This window comes from Saccostrea echinata, unplaced genomic scaffold (genome assembly GCF_033153115.1).
Source record: "Saccostrea echinata isolate AGI-Se365-2 ecotype Australia unplaced genomic scaffold, CSIRO_AGI_Sech_v1 ptg000028l, whole genome shotgun sequence".
In the NCBI taxonomy this organism is placed as follows: Eukaryota; Metazoa; Mollusca; class Bivalvia; order Ostreida; family Ostreidae; genus Saccostrea; species Saccostrea echinata.
Genome location: NW_026889777.1, coordinates 6,838,176 through 6,858,152, shown reverse-complemented (window position 1 = coordinate 6,858,152; position 19,977 = coordinate 6,838,176). Strand labels below are relative to the sequence as shown.

Sequence of the window (19,977 nt, the reverse complement as noted above, 5' to 3'; positions counted from 1 at the left end):
TTTTTCGCTGACATTTTTTTTGCTAACTTTTAATTTATTATTTACTGCATTACCTCCGAATCTTTATAATTTTTCCTATATTCCTCCCTCACTTTCTTCTCTACTATCGTTAAGTTGGACAGAAGATAAATGTAATAAGTATATACACATTCTGTAACAATCCTTTATGGGGAAAACATTAACATATATTTTCAACATGAAATAAAGGATGATTTTCAGTCATATTTAACAATACAATAGGGAATGCTTGGGAATCTATATTTAAAAAATCACGGGACAAAGATATCGCCTCTTATTCTTTCTTTTTTGATTGGTCGAGCGGTGTGGCAGTGGCGTCGATGTGTAACATCCGGTCTAAAACCATGGCCAGGAAGCAGCCAATGAACGGCCCGATCCAGTAAACCACAAAGTGTTCCCATGCCTCCGTCCCCTTACAGCCAAACAGGTGCCCGGTGGCCATAGCTGGGTTAAAGTACATTCCGGTGAGGTTAATCCCTGGAACATGATAACATTGAGGTTATCAGTGAGTATTCTAAGAATAATGGGAGAGGATAGGTCTTTAATATAATTATTTCTTTTGCAGATAACGTTAACAGCTAGACCGAAGAATATTTACAGCTGACAATCTCTGCTAAAAGTTTTGGTTCGACTGAAGTTTGAAAGTAAAACTACAAAGAAAATGTATAATTCCTTTATCACACGCTAGGCCTAGTTGCTCCATCTCAAAATAATCATTGGAATTACTCTTAATAGTCAATATACTATCGACCACCAGTGTTTCACATTCAGCTATATAGGGGCTGATTTTCTCACCAACTTACCCATTACAATCATTAGGGATCCATTGCTTAGTTTTATTAATTCATCCACTATTGAATTTTTCATCAACACTTGCATCCCTAACCACGTGTCAATTAGAGTGGCACCAAACTCCACCAACATGCCTACAACAAAGGTCACGTTAAGGTCAGAAGCGCACTCTTGTTCGTAAAATCTTTCTCTGTGGTCGGGAACCAGATCAAGGGACCAAACTAATTTTGCCAACCGATACGAGGCTAAACCTGCTAGGGTTTGCACTGCTATTTTTAGAACGGCTGTGGTGAGTCCTATTTCGCAGTTACAGAATTGGTAAAAAGCTTTAACTGGATTTTCAGACGCACCAAAATATGTCCTGTTGGCGATGAAACACTCAATAACAACAGCGATAAACAGCCATACGGAGCCGTAATGCTTAAAAATGAAATTGTTCTCAAAGAAGTAGGCACACATTTCCATTGTAGCAAGGAAATCCGCAATGTATTCTTTGAGAGCTTCCGGAGAAAACATTCTATTGAGAATCCGGAGAATAATCCCTAAGCCCATTACAAACGAGAAGTACACAAGGCTTGCCGAAAATGGTTCGAAAAATTCATCGTCTGCAATGTCTGTACCAAGCGCTAGTTTCCATAGATTCCGCCACATTTTTGCTCTCTGAAGGGGAAAAAAGATTTTTAAATGTACATGTACAAATGTATAATTAATTGCCATGGAAAAACAATTTCTTATAACACCCTTTTTATCAAAGGAAGATGAGTTTCTATGAACGATCTTTTGTGTGATTATGCATTGTGGAACCACTTATAGGTCACAATGGATGAGTTGTGAAAAAAAATCGAGAACAATCTTTTCCAAAAATTACCTCCATTTGTACGCCTTAGTTTTGATCTGATTTTAATACAAGTTGATACACAGATGAATTATAGAATCAAAATTATTGATATCAGGCATATATTGTAAGAGGGTAAAAAATGGCCGAAAAAAATCAGATAATTCTATTTTAAGTGATCTTGACAACACTCCTTCAATGAAATAATAAAACAAGATGTGTTTGTGAAACACTGATGCCCCTCATGGCAGCTTATGGCGAAGGTTAAAGTTTCTCAAATGCAAGTCAAAATCCAGGCCAAAAGATAAAAAAATGTTGGTACCCAAAGAAAGGTCTTGTCTCGAGGAATATAGGGTCAAAGGGTCAAAGTGGTTGGTATCCAAAGGTATCCAAAGGAAGGTGATGTCAGAAGGATTACATATGTGAAGTATGAAAGCCCTGTTCCAACCGTTCAAAAGTTATGGCCAAGGTTAAAGTTTTTCAAAAGTGGGTCAAACTCCAAAGTCAAGGTCAAAGTTGTTGGTATCCGAAGGAAGGTCTTGTCACAAAGAATACACATGTGAAGTTTGAAACCCCACGCACCAACTGTTTTGAAGTTATGGCCAAGATTAAAGTCTCATAAAATTTTGCAAAAGTAGGTCAAACTCCAAAGTCAAGGTCAAAATGTCAAATTTGATGGAACCCAAAGAAAGGTCTTGTCACAAGGAATACACATGTGAAATATGAAAGTCATAGCTACAACCAATCAAAAGTTATGGGCAAAGTTAATGTTGACAACAGACAGACAAACAAACAGACAAACAGGACAAAAACAATATACCCCCGGTATCTTTCGATCCGGGGGCATAAAAAAACGCAATACAGAATCTTACACCTTACAGAGTTTGTGCGACGCCATGTTTTATTTTTAAAGTCAAACAAGACTAGTTCAAGAGTGATCCACTGAAAAAAAAAGATTATCTTAGTACAGTCTTCTTGTGTAGCAGTTTTTATGCATCGGGATCGAAAGATCCTGGGGGTGTATTGTTTTTGTCCTGTTTGTCTGTTGTCAACTTTAACCTTGCCCATAACTTTTGATTGGTTGGAGCTATGTCTTTCATATTTCAATACAGTGTATTCATTGTGACAAGACCTTTCTTTGGGTACCATCATATTTGACCTTTTGACCTTGACCTTGGAGTTTGACCCACTTTTGCAAAATTTTATGAGACTTTAACCTTGGTCATAACTTCTGAACAGTTGGTGCTTGGGGTTTCAAACTTCACATGTGTATTTTTTGTGACAAGACCTTCCTCTGGATACCAACAACTTTGACCTTTTGACCTTGACCTTGGAGTTTGACCTACTTTTGAAAAACATAAACCTTGGCCATAACTTTTAAACAGCTGGTGCTTGGACTTTCATACTTCACATGTGTATTTCTTGTGACAAGACCTTCCTCTGGATATCAACCACTTTGACCTTGACATAGGAGTTTGGCCTACTTTTGAAAAACTTTAACATTGGCCATTACTTTTGAAGGGTTGATGCTAGGGCTTTCATACTTCACATATGTAATCCTTGTGACAAGGCCTTCCTTTAGATACCAACCATTTTGACCCTTTGACCTTGACATAGGAGTTTGACCTTCTTTCGAAAAACTTAAACCTTGGCCATAACTTTTGAATGGTTGGTGCTAGGGCTTTCATACTTCACATATGTAATCCTTTTGACAAGATCTTCCTTTGGATACCAACCACTTTGACCTTGACCTTGACGTTTTACTTACTTTTAAAAAGCTTTAACATTCGCCATAACTTTTGAACAGTTGCAGCTAGGGCTTTCAAATTTCACAGGTATATTCCTTGAGACAAGACCTTTCTTTGGGTACAAACATTTTTTTTATCTTTTGGCCTGGATTTGACTTGCATTTGAGAAACTTTAACCTTCGCCATAAGCTTCCATACATCAGTGTTTCACAAACACATCTTGTTTGTTTGTTTGTTTGTTTGTTTGTTTTTTTGAAATCGGATGAAAATTGGAGGAGTAACCTTTTGAAAGAATTTCACAAAAAAATCGATTCTTTCGATGGCAAACCATACTGATTTTGTGCAATGGACAAGAAGGGAGGTACATTTAGGAATTATGGTAAGTATAACGATTTTTTTCACACTCGGTGACCGCAGCAACATTGTCCGTCAAAATGTATATTAACATATTGATACACAGAATTTATATCTGATACACAGAATTTATAACTGGGTGATACACAGAATTTATGACTAGTACACAGAATTTATACACAGAATTTATAACCTATAACTGATACACAGAATTTATAACCGATAAACAGAATTTATAACTGATACACAGAATTTATAACCTATAACTGATACACAGAATTTATAACTGGGTGATACACAGAATTTATGACTAGTACACAGAATTTATAACTTATAACTGATACACAGAATTTATAACCTATAACTGATACACAGATTTATAACCGATAAACAGAATTTATAACTGATACACAGAATTAAGTACCTGGATGAAGTTTATTTGTCAAAGGTTACCTGTTACTTGAAATATTTATGTAATCGGTTATAACTAGGTCCTCTCTAATTAGGCCGGGTTTCATTTTACGTGCTGTAAGAAGATGTCGAATGGTGAAAAGGTCAGCATGATGCTTATCGTATCTTATCGTATCTTATCTGTTTACCATTTTGAAGAAATCTAATTTTATCAACATGACAGTGCAAAACGTTCCAGACAATTAATTTATATAAAAAGGAAAGAAAATCTAGAAAATCTGCTATTGCAAGTAATACCGTATGGCACCCCGAACTGAACCAGAAACCGTAAGATCGTTCAATGCTTATATACAAGGTAATTTGTAGAAGAAAATTGTTTTTGAGAGATCCGATTGGTGAAAGATAAAATTCTTAATTTTTCTCGGATATCCTAGAATAACAAGAAGGTCTTCATTAGAAGACGAAAGACCTTAATTAACAGAATGCCAGGTTCACGTCGAAACACGGCTGAAGCAAAATAATTCCTGAATTTTCTTCTTCAGTTCGGGCATTTTTTTCATAGACCAGGGACTTCTTTATGAGATGATGAACTATTTGTAAACTTTCTTTGATAAGAAGAATCATGAACATTTCCGGTGTGTTGAATGTTTTGTGTACAGTAGTGATGAGGCCTTCACGCACCTGTGGGAGCGGATCTCAGGATTTTCGAAATTAATAAAAACGATGGAAATTAAATTTAAATAATTCTAACTACCGTTGAATGAAATTATTCATATGCAAGTAATACATTTCCATTGCAACGGTAGCCATGTTGAAACTGAAAATGTTCACTTCATGACTATACAGCTGGTCATCATCTTTTATGGAAAGTTTCAGCATGATTGTCCCAGCCATCTGCGAGAAAGTCTGCGGACAACGTTATTTACAGGCGCACAATAAGCAATATGTCCCCCGATTTCGTTCGGGTGACATAATTACATATTACGCTTAGTTCACTTTGTTGACAAACCAGATGGTAACCTTTTCTGCATGGTTGTTAAAGAAGATGTCGGTTAAATACTTTTCGATAGCCTGGGTACATGAAATGTGTTTCTTACGTTGATTATATAATACAAAAATCGCAAGAAGTAATTATTGCAACAGCCCAAACACCTGACTTTTTAATAAATGTTTGAACAATTAAAAAAAGGTATATTAATTCATTCTCGTCATTATTTAGCGATTCATTTTCCTCATTCGCATAAATTTGTCGAAAAAGTCTTTTCTGGCTTCTGTATATTTTTTGCATGAGAGAAATGACGATGGGTATCCCCCAATCTTCCACAAGAGCAAAGGGGACTGTACATATCCGGCCTATAGAATATTTTATCTTCTGATTATTATATTTTCTGTGTTTATTCATTTTAAGCTGAGATCCATGTGTGTAAAAATGTTTGATTTAATCCACATGTAGGGAAAGGGCGATTTAAGTTTTAAGAACTTTTGCCCGATCCCAATTGTAATTTAAAGTCAATAAAATATTTCAAACCAAATCAAATCTGTTTCTTCAAATTTAGAGTATAACAGAAATGTTATGCATATATGTATCTTATAAGAAGATAATTGGTTTGTATATTTAATTATTTGAAACTTGTGTTTAGTGATGTAATAATGCATGCAAAAGGTGTAGAAAGATACTACACATATTTTAACATATTCCACATGCATTTCTATTGTAGAAATTTACAGTCGTTCTGTACGCACCTGCATACCGCGGTGCAGCTTGTTAGGTTCGTGTGCACGTGATCTTTAAATACATGAACACTACGTCCATACCTTGCAATGCTTGAATGATATTTCATTTTGAGTGTAAACAACTTACCGGATTATGTTTATATATGCGTATTGTCCAATTGTATTAATTTCCGGCCTCCGATGAATTAGTTATTTTATTTCTCCATGAAATTCTATTCCTCCATTATCGTGCTAGCTACAAGTTGTGCAAAATTGTGAAAACCAGCATCTGTAGTTCGTTAAGGCAGTTGCAAAGTTCGTACATCGCTATAAATAAAGAGAATATTTATATTTAGCACAATAGATATGACATCTTGGTAGCTATCCAGGCTTAATGAATGAGGCACGGAAAGGAAAATTGTTAGTTTTACCTGATAATTAACACACACACCCTCACACACACGCATGCTTCATGCTTATATCCTTTATACCTATCAAAGCTTGCATCTTATTATTATAAACATTTTTTTAATTAAATTTCATTTTCAAATTCCATCTAAAATATATTTCCTTTAAATAAAATGTTTCTGGAAGATTTTATAAATTTAAAAAAAAAATTAAGCCAAAAAATATTTTAAAAAATGTTCACGGCTATTATTTTGCTATAACAGGAATAAAATGTTTTTTCTGACTCTTTTTGGCGTGTGTTACATTGATAAACAGCATATTTTGAGTGTTTTAAGCTCGAAAGTGTTTTATTTGTAATATAACCAAAACAATCATTACTTTCGGGGGAAAATAAAAATAAAAATAATAAAATGAGTGCTTACATCGATGTTTCAGTGTTGAAGAAAAGGGAATCCAAGGTCAAGCTTAAGAGTCACTATGGATGTAGCTCTCGAAGCTTAGGTTTTCAGGTTCTTTAATTTTTCATGTTGTATTTTAAAAAAAAAAACAGGAGGTTAATCATTGATAAAAAAGATGGTATATGTTTGTTTCTAAATTTCGATAATTTTAACCTAAAATAAAGTAATAAAATGATACCTATTACTCTACTCTAATTTCCTTTTTAAAATTACACAAAAGGCTCAACTTCTGCCTTATTTTTGCCACTGTATTATGAAAATATAAAAAAAAAAGATTATTCCTGCTATGTAAAACACCCAATCCAATTTATAAGCATGAACATACTTATGATCATTATTTATTTAATGATCTTATATCTGTTACCTTTTTAAGAATTAAAAAAAGTACATCCAGCCAGAGTTATCCTTCACGACGGACTCTCTAGTAGAGAAGGTAGAAAAGCGTACCGGTGGGTATTCTGAATTTCCTTCAGTCTAGAGTTGACAGAAAATAAAAGGAATTCAAATTCTATAGGAAATATATCGAAGAAGTAAGTGCACCAAAGAAAAAAGTTAATTAATAAAAGAATTAAATAATTTTAAAGGTTTTACGATGGTTAGATACATGTTCAGCAGAAACAAACACATCTACATGTAACGTTAAGTTTATCAATATCACGTTTTGTTTACATGATTAAACAGATAAGAGGGTATAGCCAGCAGGGACCTATATAAGTTAGGTCCCTGCTGGATATACCTTCTTATCTGTTTAATCGGTGTGTGAACAGTTTATGTTTGAGTTTTAATTATTTGCTTGAACGTTATTCTCTTTAGAGAAGTGGACAGGCTTTCGCCTACATCTCTAAAGGGAATAGGTTGAACATATGTATTTTGAAACATCTTAATTAAAAGATACGATAAAATCAGAAATCCACAGAAGTGCTTCAAGTAGAAATTGTCAAATAAATTGATTGTTGAAAATAGAATAAATCACCAACACCACTAAAGTTTTATAATGTCATTTTTAGCAACCCATTCATAAAGATTTACTTTCTGACCAGTACATGTATATTATTAACAATTTACATATACATTGACAAAAAGGTGTAATGATATGATAAAAAAATGTAAAGATTGTGTATGCTAGTCACAGAGAAGCTAGTAATCATTGAAATTCAAGACTGGCAAATGCAATGACATACTTTGCTAGGACCTTGTAACACAGATAACATAAGAAAAATTAAAAGTAACTGCTACTTTGCAGTGTAACCATGGAAAAAATGTACTGGATTATATTTGATTTTTTTTTTGAAATGTGAAATTATTTATTATATTTGAGTGTATGACTTTATAAAAATGAATGAATGAAATTATATTTTTGAATACTTTGTTTCCATAGTAACTTCATTACTTGTATATTAGCTGATTTAAATTCCCAAATGTTTTTCATGCATTCAAGACATCTGGACTTCAGCTTTTGGAATTAGTCATATAACTGCCACTTGTTTGCACTGCTGCAAACGTTAACTATGGGATTGAACATGTTGAAAAATATGGCATTTTTCAGACTTTATGGTTCGTTGCCATAGTAACCTTGACATATAGCAACCAATTATTTCCTAATTTGAGATTACGATATCAAAGACTTTCATCATAGAGAGTTTAGGGAAATTCTGAGACTATGCGTGCCACAGCTCCTATATAAAGTTTCAAGTCATTACAGAGAATGGCTCTTAAGTGCCTTTGTTATGAAAAGTCTGGTAGGTGGTGTCCCAATAATGGAGGCCACCTAGACCTGTTCAATAAGGGTGGCAAGAGGCGATTTATCACTGTTTTAATGATTGGCATGCAGTGCTTTAAGTTTCATAATTGGTAAAATAAACTATTATAATTATTGAAAATAATTTTAAAACAGACTCTTCAAATGGATAAATTCACCTCTTCACTTCAAAATTATTGAAACCTCTGGAACTTAATTCCAAGTTGAAATTACACTTTTTTTCCAAAAATAAGATCTCTAGTTTTTAAGATGCTTTGAACACTGAGTTTTATTCTTCATTTTTTGTTTGTCATTTAATTAAGTAAAACAAAACACTGAAGAATTTTCTTTTAGACCATAATTAAAGAATCCTTGATTTACTTTACTCACGATTGTTTTATTACAGTCAAACCTCGTTATCTCAAATTTGATGGGACTGAGAAAAAAACTGAGAGATATCAATGAGGGTAAAATACTTAAAGAATATGTGGTTTGGGACTTTTCAAAACCACTTTGACATATCCATCGTATTCGAGATATCGGTGTTCAAGATACCGATCGAAGTTCAACTGTATTTTATTTTTGGATCTAGGCTTAAAGTTCTTTTTTTTCTAATTCAAGGTGTTAGGTGTTTTAAAAATGTTATATTTTTTCTTTATCTAAGCTAATTGATCCACTTTGATAGTGCTGGGCAACGTTCAAGAATGTAGCAGCTATGATCATGAACAGTATGCTAGACTCATCATAATCATAACAAACATTAATTCAGACAGTGAATTTAGCAGACCAAGCTATCTAGCCTAGCAGCTATAGGTTGGATTCTATGATCTTAAAAGTTGCCTTGATTTATCCCCCCGTCTAATGTATCATAATGCAATAATCTTCATTTTGATGTACCATCACAAAGTCAGCTATTCATGTTTATTTTAAGTTCTTAAACTGTTGGAGATGCATGGTATTTATATATACACATGACAAATGTAAATATTGTTGCAGACTGAAGATGTTAAGACCCTGTCCATTTGCTCGTTGTTTCCATCGCAGTCTACATGTGGTGACGGTCACTGGTTCCTCTCCCCAGGTCCAGCAACCTTTGAACTTCCTCCAGGGTAGACGCTGTGACCCGACAGACACTGCTGGAAAATTTGACCTGAAGTATCCAGCAACAGGTGAAGTCCATTCAATCCAAATAAATAGTTCATATGTTAGAAAATGAATGTCCTTCTTTTCCTAAGTTTAGCCTAGACATATCTACATGTTGTTGATGTCTGACATCTCTACATGATGTTGATGTTGGACATCTCTACATGATGTTGATGTCTGGCATCTCTACATGATGTTGATATCTGACATCTCTACATGCTGTCTGACATCTCTACATGTTGTTGATATCTGACATCTCTACATGATGTTGATGTCTGACATCTCTACATGATGTTGATGTCTGACATCTCTACATGATGTTGATATCTGACATCTCTACATGATGTTGATGTCTGTGATCTCTACATGATGTTGATGTCTGACATCTCTACATGATGTTGATATCTGACATCTCAACATAATGTTGATGTCTGACATCTCTACATGATGTTGATATCTGACATCTCTACATGATATTGATTTGATGTGTGTCATCTCTACATGATGTTGATGTCTGACATCTCTACATGATGTTGATGTCTGACATCTCTACATGATGTTGATGTCTGACATCTCTACATGATGTTGATGACTGACATCTCTACATGATATTGATTTGATATCTGACATCTCTACTTGATGTTGATATCTGACATATCTACATGATGTTGATGTCTGACATCTCTACATGATGTTGATGTCTGACATCTCTACATGATGTTGATAACTGACATCTCTACATGACATTGATTTGATATCTGACATCTCTACCTGATGTTGATATCTGACATCTCTACCTGATGTTGATATCTGACATCTCTACCTGATGTTGATATCTGACATCTCTACATGATGTTGATATCTGACATCTCTACATGATATTTATTTGATGTCTGTCATCTCTACATGATGTTGATGTCTGACATCTCTACATGATGTTGATGTCTGGCATCTCTACATGATGTTGATGTCTGACATCACTACATGATGTTGATGTCTGACATCTCTACATGATGTTGATATCTGACATCTCTACATAATGTTGATGCCATGTCTTTGCTTCTTTAAATATGATAATTAATCCTTGAATTAATTCAAAGAGAAGATAAAGATTTAACAAGGTGGCAAGAATCAATATAACAGCTTAGTTTACCTGTTATGATATCAGGAATATGTTATTTATGCTTATAATTTGAACTTTTGCATGCAAATTGTGTAAAAAATAAAAGCTGGAAGTGATGCTATGATGAAATAGAAATTTCTGCCAGAACTTGCATTAAAAATGCAATTTCTTCCTTTTCTTTGTAGATGAAGTTTTACGACAAGTGCCCTCCTCGGGTCAGAAGGATGTAGATGAAGCTGTGGGTCAAGCTAAGGAATCCTTCAGGTCATGGTCCAAGCTGTCAGGGTTCGAACGGGGCAATGTCCTCAAGAGAACAGCAAACATAATTAGGGTAATCTACATAATCAGCTGTCATTTAATATTCCCTCTTGAAACAAAGTATGGGTTGAATGTAGGAATAGCCAAGTCCATCTGTCTGTATGCAGGGCTTAGTATTCATTGCTACAATAAAAGGATTTAAAATTTACTCTTCTTCTTTAAATTATGGTGAAAAATTTCCCAGCAATTTTTTTTATCACAATTTGGGAATTTTCAGATTGAAATTGTTAATTGAATTCTTTATGTAATTATGTCTGATTGACAAATGATCAATTTCAGATAATGAATGAGTCTTTACATGAAGAATATTAAAGATCAATAGGTGAAAATCTAAAGGTTATTCATTGTTAGATTGAATCTGTGCCAAAAAAATATGTGTATATATGGAAAAACTTGTCTAATCTGTTGTGTATTCCAAATTCTTGTTCATTATGATGCAGTCTTTAAGTCCCTTTCAGTAAATCCAATTGTTTAAAATGTTTTCAAATATTGAGTGTGTATTTATGTATTTATTATTTTTTAAAATTTATTTTTAATGTTTATTTTCTATGGAACCAGTGGTAGGTATCCAGATTAGACAAATTTTGCTCTATGCAGGGGTGGATTCAGGATTTTTTTTTCAGGGAGGGAGGTCCCCACAACTATAACAAATGTCAGATTTAGAAAAAAGGAAACTAAGCAACCCTGAAAATCCTATTTTGGGGAAGGGGGGGTTGATTGGTTGGTAGGAGAAGACACTTTTCTAAACCAATTTTAATCAAATGGATGAATCTCTTACCATTTTTAGAGGAGTCCCGTGTTTCCTGGGGGGGGGGGGGGGGGGGGGGGCCAAGGTATTGTTTTGTTAGTTTTAAAAAGAAATTTAATAATCCAAAAATTCCAAAGGGGGGGGGGGGTTGCAGCTGCACCCTGAACCCCCTTTAGATCTGCCCATGGATACTGTTTATATCTGTACATGCACAGGGTCAAACTTAAAATGAAATTTACTGTAACGATTTATATTATCATGTTTTAGTTAGTTAGGCCGAATACTGTTTTTTTCTTCACATGAGGATTATTTTTGGAATGCCATGGTATATTGCATCATAACTGCTATAGAAACTAATTACCAATATAAAGCTACTTATTTTTAGAGGAAATATAAGTGAATACATGTATTTACATTTGCTGTTTCTCTACTAAACCAACTATGAAATTGATGGGAATACCATTTTTGTGTAAAGTCAAGTTTAAAAATATACAAGGAGAAACTCGGACAAGTGACGTCACAATAAGGTTAAAGAGATGGTGATGTAAATGTAGCAATATAGGGTAACAAAAAATTCAAAAATTCAAAATTCAGTTTTGCTGTATATTTTTGTTGATTTTAAACATTTTGAATGTAAATAGAAGAATGTTTTTCAGTTTGTGAATGTTATTGATGTGTAAATCACACAAACTTGCATGTAAGCATATGGTCAGGTTTACTAGTATTGAGTTTATTTTCAGTGAATTTTATTTATTGTTGCAAAATCTACCAGTAAAATATAAAGCATTACAATGCTGGTTAAAAGAAGATCTTTTTACAATGTTTCGAATTGTTTATATAGGAGCGGCTGGAGAAGTTTGCCCAGATGGAGGTTTTAGACACAGGAAAGCCAATCTGGGAGGCGAGATTTGATATACAAGGTTGTGCTGATACAATAGATTACTATGGGGGACTCGCTGCCAGGATCTCAGGTTGGTGCAGGAATATGCTATATTTAGATTAAGTCAATGATTATCTGCGGAGAGTAAGAATTCTTTTGGTACTTTTTTTCTTGATGTCTATTTTTCTCATTATTTTTGTCATTATTAAGCTGTTCAATTCATGGCCCCCCTGGGGTGAGGTGGGGCCACAATAAGGGGATGAAAGTTTTTCATTGAAATATGATAAAAAAAAATCATTAGAAATCTTGAGAGCTGCTGGACAAGAAAAGATGAAATTTATAAAGCTTCCAGACATAAATTCTAAACTGTTCAAATCATTACCCCCCTTTGGGCCACAATCAAGTGATGAAAGCTTTACTTTGAAATATGGAGGTACCTCTCAATACCTCAGTGTCTGTGGGACAGTGGAAAAATGTCGAGTTCAAGAGTATGAGTTTTCAAGATTCTGGAATTTTTTTGTTGATAGTTTTTAAAATTAGTCTAACTGGATGTTATGCTTAGGTATAAAAGGGAAAGAATTTTGACCGAAGACTCACTTATAGCAATCGAGAACTTTGAGAGATCGAATTTTGAGCCATCAAGAGTTATCTGTACAAAGAAAAAATCGTTGAAAATCTTCTTCTCAAGAACCACTACACCAGAAAAGATGAAATTTATGTGAAAGCTTCCTGAGGTAGTGTAGTTTCTAAACTGTTCTACTCACGACCCCAGGGTAAGGTGGCATCACAATAGGTGATCAAAATTTCACATAGAACTATATTAAAGAAACTCAGGTGAGCATTGTGGTCGATCGACCTTTTGCTTAAAGTTAACAACAAGCCTAATATACTGTAAGTTTTTTTTTAATTTTGTTCAAATAATATTTTATTGTGAAGGTGACATTTAGAGACTGCATTTTTTACATATATAAAATTCATTTGTCAGGACTCAGGTGAGCACTGTAGGCCATGGACCTCTTGTTATACATGGAAAAGTTCACACACTGGTGCTGGGCACCCTTATCACTGTTTCTGTTTTTTCTTTTAGGTGAATTCCTACCTCTATCCAATGGAAGCTTTAGTTACACAGTCCGTGAGCCTTTGGGAGTGGTTGGGGGTATAGGGGCCTGGAATTATCCCCTCCAGATGGCCTCCTGGAAATCCAGCCCCGCCCTTGCCTGTGGTAACACCTTTGTGTTTAAACCTTCACCTTTCACCCCCCTGACAGCTGTCATGTTAGGAGAGGCCTATAAGGAGGCTGGGCTTCCTGATGGGTGCTATAATGTGATACAGGTGTGTACTTATGTTATACAGTAATCTATAAGGAGGTGGGGCTTCCTGATGGCTGCTTTAATGTGAAACAGGTGTGTATACATTAATCTATGGAGTAAAACAAGTCTGTGTTTTTGTGATGTGGAGTTAAGAGGAATCTTTTTTACTTGTTAATATTTTTAATGACTGTCTATGGAAATATGTTAGGTTGATTTATCTTATTAATGGTAGAGCAAAGCTGAAAATAGCTTAGGCAACAGTTTATCAGGAGTTTGACTGTGTCTATAATAGTCATAAAATAATTTTATACTGCTAATAATGGATGTATATGTATTATATTTAAGGACTGTATATACTGTAAAATTTGTTTAGTACAAATACGGATATAGCAAATTATGTACTGTATACAGTAAAACTTGTTTAGTAGGAACAAGGATATACATGTAGCAAAGTTTTTTGCAATCCCCAGAAAAATTCTTAACAATTTTAGTAAAATTTTGCGGATATAACAAACTCAGATTTATGTAATTTATGGTTATAGCCAATTGATTTTGTGTCCCCTAGAAGTTAAAAATTACAAATTTTACATCTTTTACGGAGAATTTTCAAAGATCTACATTTTCAAAATATTGAACTGACATTTTTTTTGTAAGAATTTACATTTGAAACTCAATTCATCTGAAAACTATTGAACTCTAAGGTTGATTTTGTATTTCGTACTATCTAAATACATTTGGTAGTCATACTTGAATGAAAAAATCTATATTGTGAATTGGTTATGCATACTTTTCAGAATTCCTTATACGGATATAACGAATTACGGATATAGCAAAGCAAACTGACAGGTTCCCAGAACTTTGCTATAACCGAGTTTTACTGTAATGTTATTTATGTTAATACATGTCAGTTGTGTGTATGTGTGTTATTTAGGGAGAGACTGAGACAGGACGGCTGATAACCTCTCACCCTGATGTTGCTAAGGTGTCATTCACTGGCAGCGTGCCAACTGGCAGCAAAATTATGGAGACCTGTGCCAAGGTAACAGTCCAGTAAATTTTAATTATGTCCTCAAATATACATGCAGCTGAAAACAGATTGAATATTTGATCATATATGTAGTTGTTATTCAACTTTACAGAAAGTATTATAAAATAATTAATTGCATATTGTATGATGAGTCTTTCAGTATTATACATTTAAAACTGGTACCCATGTTTTTAGGATATAAAACATGTGACATTGGAATTGGGAGGGAAATCCCCTTGTATTATATTTGAGGATGCTGATCTTCACAATGCAGTGTCTGGAGCTATGCTAGCCAACTTCCTAACACAGGGACAAGTAAGTCAAATCTTAAGTCTTAACACAGGGACAAGTAAGTCAAATCTTAAGTTCTAGAAATCTTAACTCAGGGACAAGTAAGTCACATCTTGAGTTCTAGCAATCTTAACACAGGGACAAGTAACATCCTGAGTTCTAGAAATCTTAACACAGGGACAAATAAGTCAAATCTTAAGTCATAACTCACAAGTAAGTCAAATCTTAGGTCTAAGCATACAAGTAAATGAAATCTTAAGTCTTAGCACACAAGTAAGTCAAATTTTAAGTAGTACACAAGTAAATTAAATCTTAAGTCTTAGTACACAAGTAAATCAAATCTTAAGTCTTAGCACACACGTAAGTCAAATCTTAAGTCTTAGCACGCCAGTAAGTCAAATCTTAAGTCTTACAGTATGTAGTACACAAGTAAATCAAATATTAAGTCTTAACACAGGGGCAAATCAAATCTTAAATCTTAACAAAGGAACATGTTAAATCTAAGTTTTAACAAAGGAACAAGTAAAATCTTAACTCTGAACTATGGAACTTAGGAACAAGACAAATTTTAAGTTGTAACAAATGAACAAGTCTAATCTAAAGTGTTAATAAATAAACAAGTCAAATCTTAAGTCTTAATGCAGGGAAAATTCAGTTTCATCTCTTTATGACTGATGTCTAATTTATAAAAGGCAAAGTAATGTGTTCTCATTTTGGCAATGTCATGTTTCATCAATCTGATTAAGAGAATGATTCTTATTAGGTTTGTTCGAATGGAACTCGAGTGTTTGTTCACAAGAGCATTATGGGACCATTTCTGGCAGGGCTGGTAGAGAGGACCAAACGCATGAAGATTGGAAACCCATTCCATGATGATACAACAGTTGGAGCCACAATTAGTAAGGAGCAATTCGACAAAGTCATGCATTACATCGAAATCGCCAAAAAAGAGGTAAGTGAACAAGTTTCTGCAAACGAGAAAATATTATCATTGGGGGTAATTTGAAGTGAAAAATTTACAAAACTTAACCTAAACACAATATGGTCTTCCAATCCTAGTATCATGTATAGTAGACAAAAATTGCAAAAAGTACCTTTTGCAGTAGTTTCCATGTTTACAGTGCACTCAAGAGTAACAGGCTTATAAATGAAGGTATCCTTTTGAAATCCATTAAAATCCATGTGGACTAGCTTTAAGATAGCAAAAATCAAGATGAATTCGTTTTATAAAATTTACGGAAAATATCAATGACTTCAAATAATTTCATATAGTACATGTCCAAGGTCATTCAAATATGTCTCTATTTGTTTTACCATATTTTGTTTGAAAACAACATAACTTAAAAAAAGGATAGTAAAAACACTCACATAGTACAACTACAAAGTTCAGAAAATTTTACTTACAGTGAAAACTATCTAATCTGACACCTTTTCAATCCGTTTCATTGTGAATTTTGACCTTTATTTTCAGTCTCATTTCACTGTTTTCAATGTTTTTACATTGTGTAATCCAACATCCTGTCTATTCCAAACAAAATTTGTCTCCCAAGTCCATGTCGGATTAGACAGGTTTCACTGTATCTTTGTACATAAGCATTTGTCTCCAAGCCCATGTCGGATTAGACAGGTTTCACTGTACCTTTGTACATAAGCATTTGTATCCAAGTCCATGTCAGATTAGAGAGGTTTCACTGTATCTTTGTACATAAGCATTTGTCTCCAAGTCCATGTCAGATTAGACAGGTTTCACTGTATCTTTGTAAATAAGCTTAGTATCTCTTTTGACCCTAGGGTGCCTCTGTGGTGTGTGGGGGTGAGAGAGTACATCCTGACCCTAGTTTGGGGGGATACTTTGTCAGTCCCTGTATTCTAGTCAACTGCGAGGATCACATGACTGTGGTCAAGGACGAGGTGTTTGGATCCGTCATGTCCATTTTGACTTTTGACACAGAGGAAGAAGTCATCAGTCGTGCCAACAATACAGAGTTTGGACTAGCTGCTGGAATCTTTACAAAGTTGGTTTATTTCAGTATTTTGAAAAACATTTCAATGAACATGATTTTTTAATTGAGTTGAAAGTTCAACTTTACATTTATTAAGAGGGCATCCTGAACTGTACCAGTTAGGAAAGGTGTTAACCTTTGCAAAATATATATCCCTAATTTTGTCCTCTTTTAAGCAGTTGACCTTAAAGATATAGGTAAATGATGGCAAGGTGCAAAATTAATAGTAGAATGGTAAACAGAATCTACAGAAAATACATCCAAGATGAGTATTTTATATTTCACTTGTATGAAAAGTGAATACATTCTTTTGATTCAACAAGATTTATTTCTCTTTCAGCAACCTTCAGAGAGCATACCGTGTCGCCTCAGCCCTAGAGGCAGGGTCTCTATACATTAACAACTACAATGTATACCCTGTAGGGGTACCCTTCGGAGGATACAAGAAATCAGGATTAGGTCGGGAAAATGGCCCTGACACGTTGGACTACTACACACAGGTTAAGTCTGTCTATGTGGAAATGGGTGACGTGGATGCTCCATTTTAAAATTGTATCAAGAGTTTTGAGTCATGGTTTACTATGTCCAGGTAATGTTGTACATTCAGAAATGTACATTCAGAAAAGAAAATACATATGTCACACAGATTTCAAGATTGAAAGTGTGCATGATGTGTTATTATGTATTGATCTTTATTTTCAAAATTAATTGGAAGGATATATTTTTTATTCAACTTCATAATGTTTAACACATTTATAATATTGATCAATTTGAAATATGATATATATGTAATTGTAGTATGTTATATTGTTGTGAAAATGAAATGTAACCTAAAACAACCAGTTAACAACAATCTAGTGTCCATGATGAGAATTTGCATGCTTCCCCTTAATCCCCTTATTGTTTATTCCTATACAAGTCTTTATGTTGAACAGTCTGTAAGAAGAAGTTATAGTTAAATTCTTTAACTTTTATTGTTATAATAATTATCTTAATACAAGGTTGTCCCTAAGACCAGGGGACCAGGGAATTTCCCTCCTCATAATGATGTAATCCCCTGGTTATTCTGGTATTCATCCCTCAAGCAATTCCTCGAGCATGCGGATTTTTGGTAATCATCTAGGGCATTGTCCTATCATATACAATTATTTCCATTTTATGTAGTTTGAACAATTTTAAATTGCACCCCCTGTTTTTTTTTTTTTTACTAGAATACACTTGATAAGACCCTTTCAAGTGACTAAATTTATTTACCAAGAGAAGATCTTATATAATGTAAACGAACAGTGATCAATCTTTAATCCAGTTCATTATTTCAACTTCTTGAAGAACTCAGTTTTAATTCCACATATGTATGGTAATCAAAAGATGAAATTTATTAAAATCACCTTTCAATTTTAAAATCTTTTAACATTCTAGTCAATGGAAAAGAGTTTTTGATTTACCATAATTATACTGGATTCCAAAACTTATTTTTGAAATCCTTACAAAGATATATTGCAGGGTCCAGTTAATGTTCAACCAAGCCCATATCCTTACTCCTAAATATTAACTGCTGTGAAGGAGAAACTTCAGACGTATTGTGCTACAACATACTCAAGAAGTGTTGTAAATCAATTCATATTCTAAAAAAACTCAAAAAACCTTAAGTTTCTTAAAACATGAACATATGATTTTTTTTATGCTTTATACGACCATTCCTCATGATAAATTAAAGAACAGCTTTCAGCTTGTAAAATGCAGACACTGGAAATAACGAATATCGGTTATAGGATCTAAATCAATGTCCCCATCATCTTGTTATACCCGGAGTCCACTGTATGTTGAAGAAACAAAAATCTGTAAGCAAATACATGTATGTTAATCTTTTATGGATTTTAGTTATTGGTCCCCCCCCCCCCCCCATTTTGAGTCCAAGTATGCAAGACCTACATTTATTTCAGGACAAAATTTTATTTTTTGACTTAGGTATTGTGTGAAAGTATTCTTTTTCGGCAATGGTTGCTTGTACAAATATCTCTTACGTTAACTCTGTGCATGCACGTTCATGCATTTGTATCATTTTTTTTTATTTCTATACATACATGCTTTGATTATGTATTGAACCAATAGTCTGTTTGATTTTCTATAATTTTATGTTTAAGATTTGCTCTTGATATTTCTGAAGAAATATGCACAATACATGTACATCACTATTAATCATACAAAAATGTTTCAAAGCATTCAAAACATAACAGTGCTTTATACTATACTTAAATTGTTCAGCACATTGTATCACAAGTCACTAGTACCCAGTAAACAGTCCAGTACATTGCACTGCGTCTTTCATCACTGCACATACATGTACCAGTTGATCTGGTCTTCCAACAATCTGTTGGAATTCCCATGGATATTACATTTAATTGCGACCGGTTATTTGCAGATTTGTTTTCGTATTCATTGGAAGTATAGTTTATGGGCTTACCCCTGCATTGTATCTGGTCCCACTCAGTTGTTTTTACAGGTCCCTGTTTGCTCTGCTCAAAATTTGAATTGTTTCAATGAATCTTTGATCATGAGTACCTTTGCTATCTTCATATACATGTAGCTCCATGATGGGAAGGTCGTGTGTTCAAATCACGGCCGCGACTGACTTAAGTCGATAAAAATTAGGTAGCCA

General features: G+C 34.0%; 2 protein-coding genes across 2 annotated transcripts; one reads left to right on the top strand and one right to left on the bottom strand.

Moving 5' to 3' along the window:
- Positions 1-149: 149 nt before the first annotated feature.
- LOC133193681 (aquaporin-11-like) lies at positions 150-6,161 on the bottom strand. The gene is made up of 3 exons (XM_061329634.1): positions 6,020-6,161; positions 822-1,470; positions 150-495 (listed from the first exon to the last, which is right to left on the bottom strand). The coding sequence occupies exons 2-3, from the start codon at positions 1,459-1,461 to the stop codon at positions 293-295; spliced, it is 843 nt and encodes a 280-aa protein (XP_061185618.1). The 5' UTR covers positions 1,462-1,470; positions 6,020-6,161; the 3' UTR covers positions 150-292.
- A 1,021-nt stretch (positions 6,162-7,182) lies between these two features.
- On the top strand, positions 7,183-18,696 carry LOC133194077 (4-trimethylaminobutyraldehyde dehydrogenase-like). Its single transcript, XM_061330029.1, has 10 exons — positions 7,183-7,267; positions 9,472-9,644; positions 10,927-11,072; positions 12,649-12,778; positions 13,775-14,019; positions 14,929-15,036; positions 15,220-15,339; positions 16,079-16,267; positions 17,107-17,330; positions 17,659-18,696. Exons 2-10 carry the CDS (start codon positions 9,479-9,481, stop codon positions 17,864-17,866), a joined length of 1,536 nt encoding a protein of 511 aa, XP_061186013.1. The 5' UTR covers positions 7,183-7,267; positions 9,472-9,478; the 3' UTR covers positions 17,867-18,696.
- Positions 18,697-19,977: the final 1,281 nt, after the last annotated feature.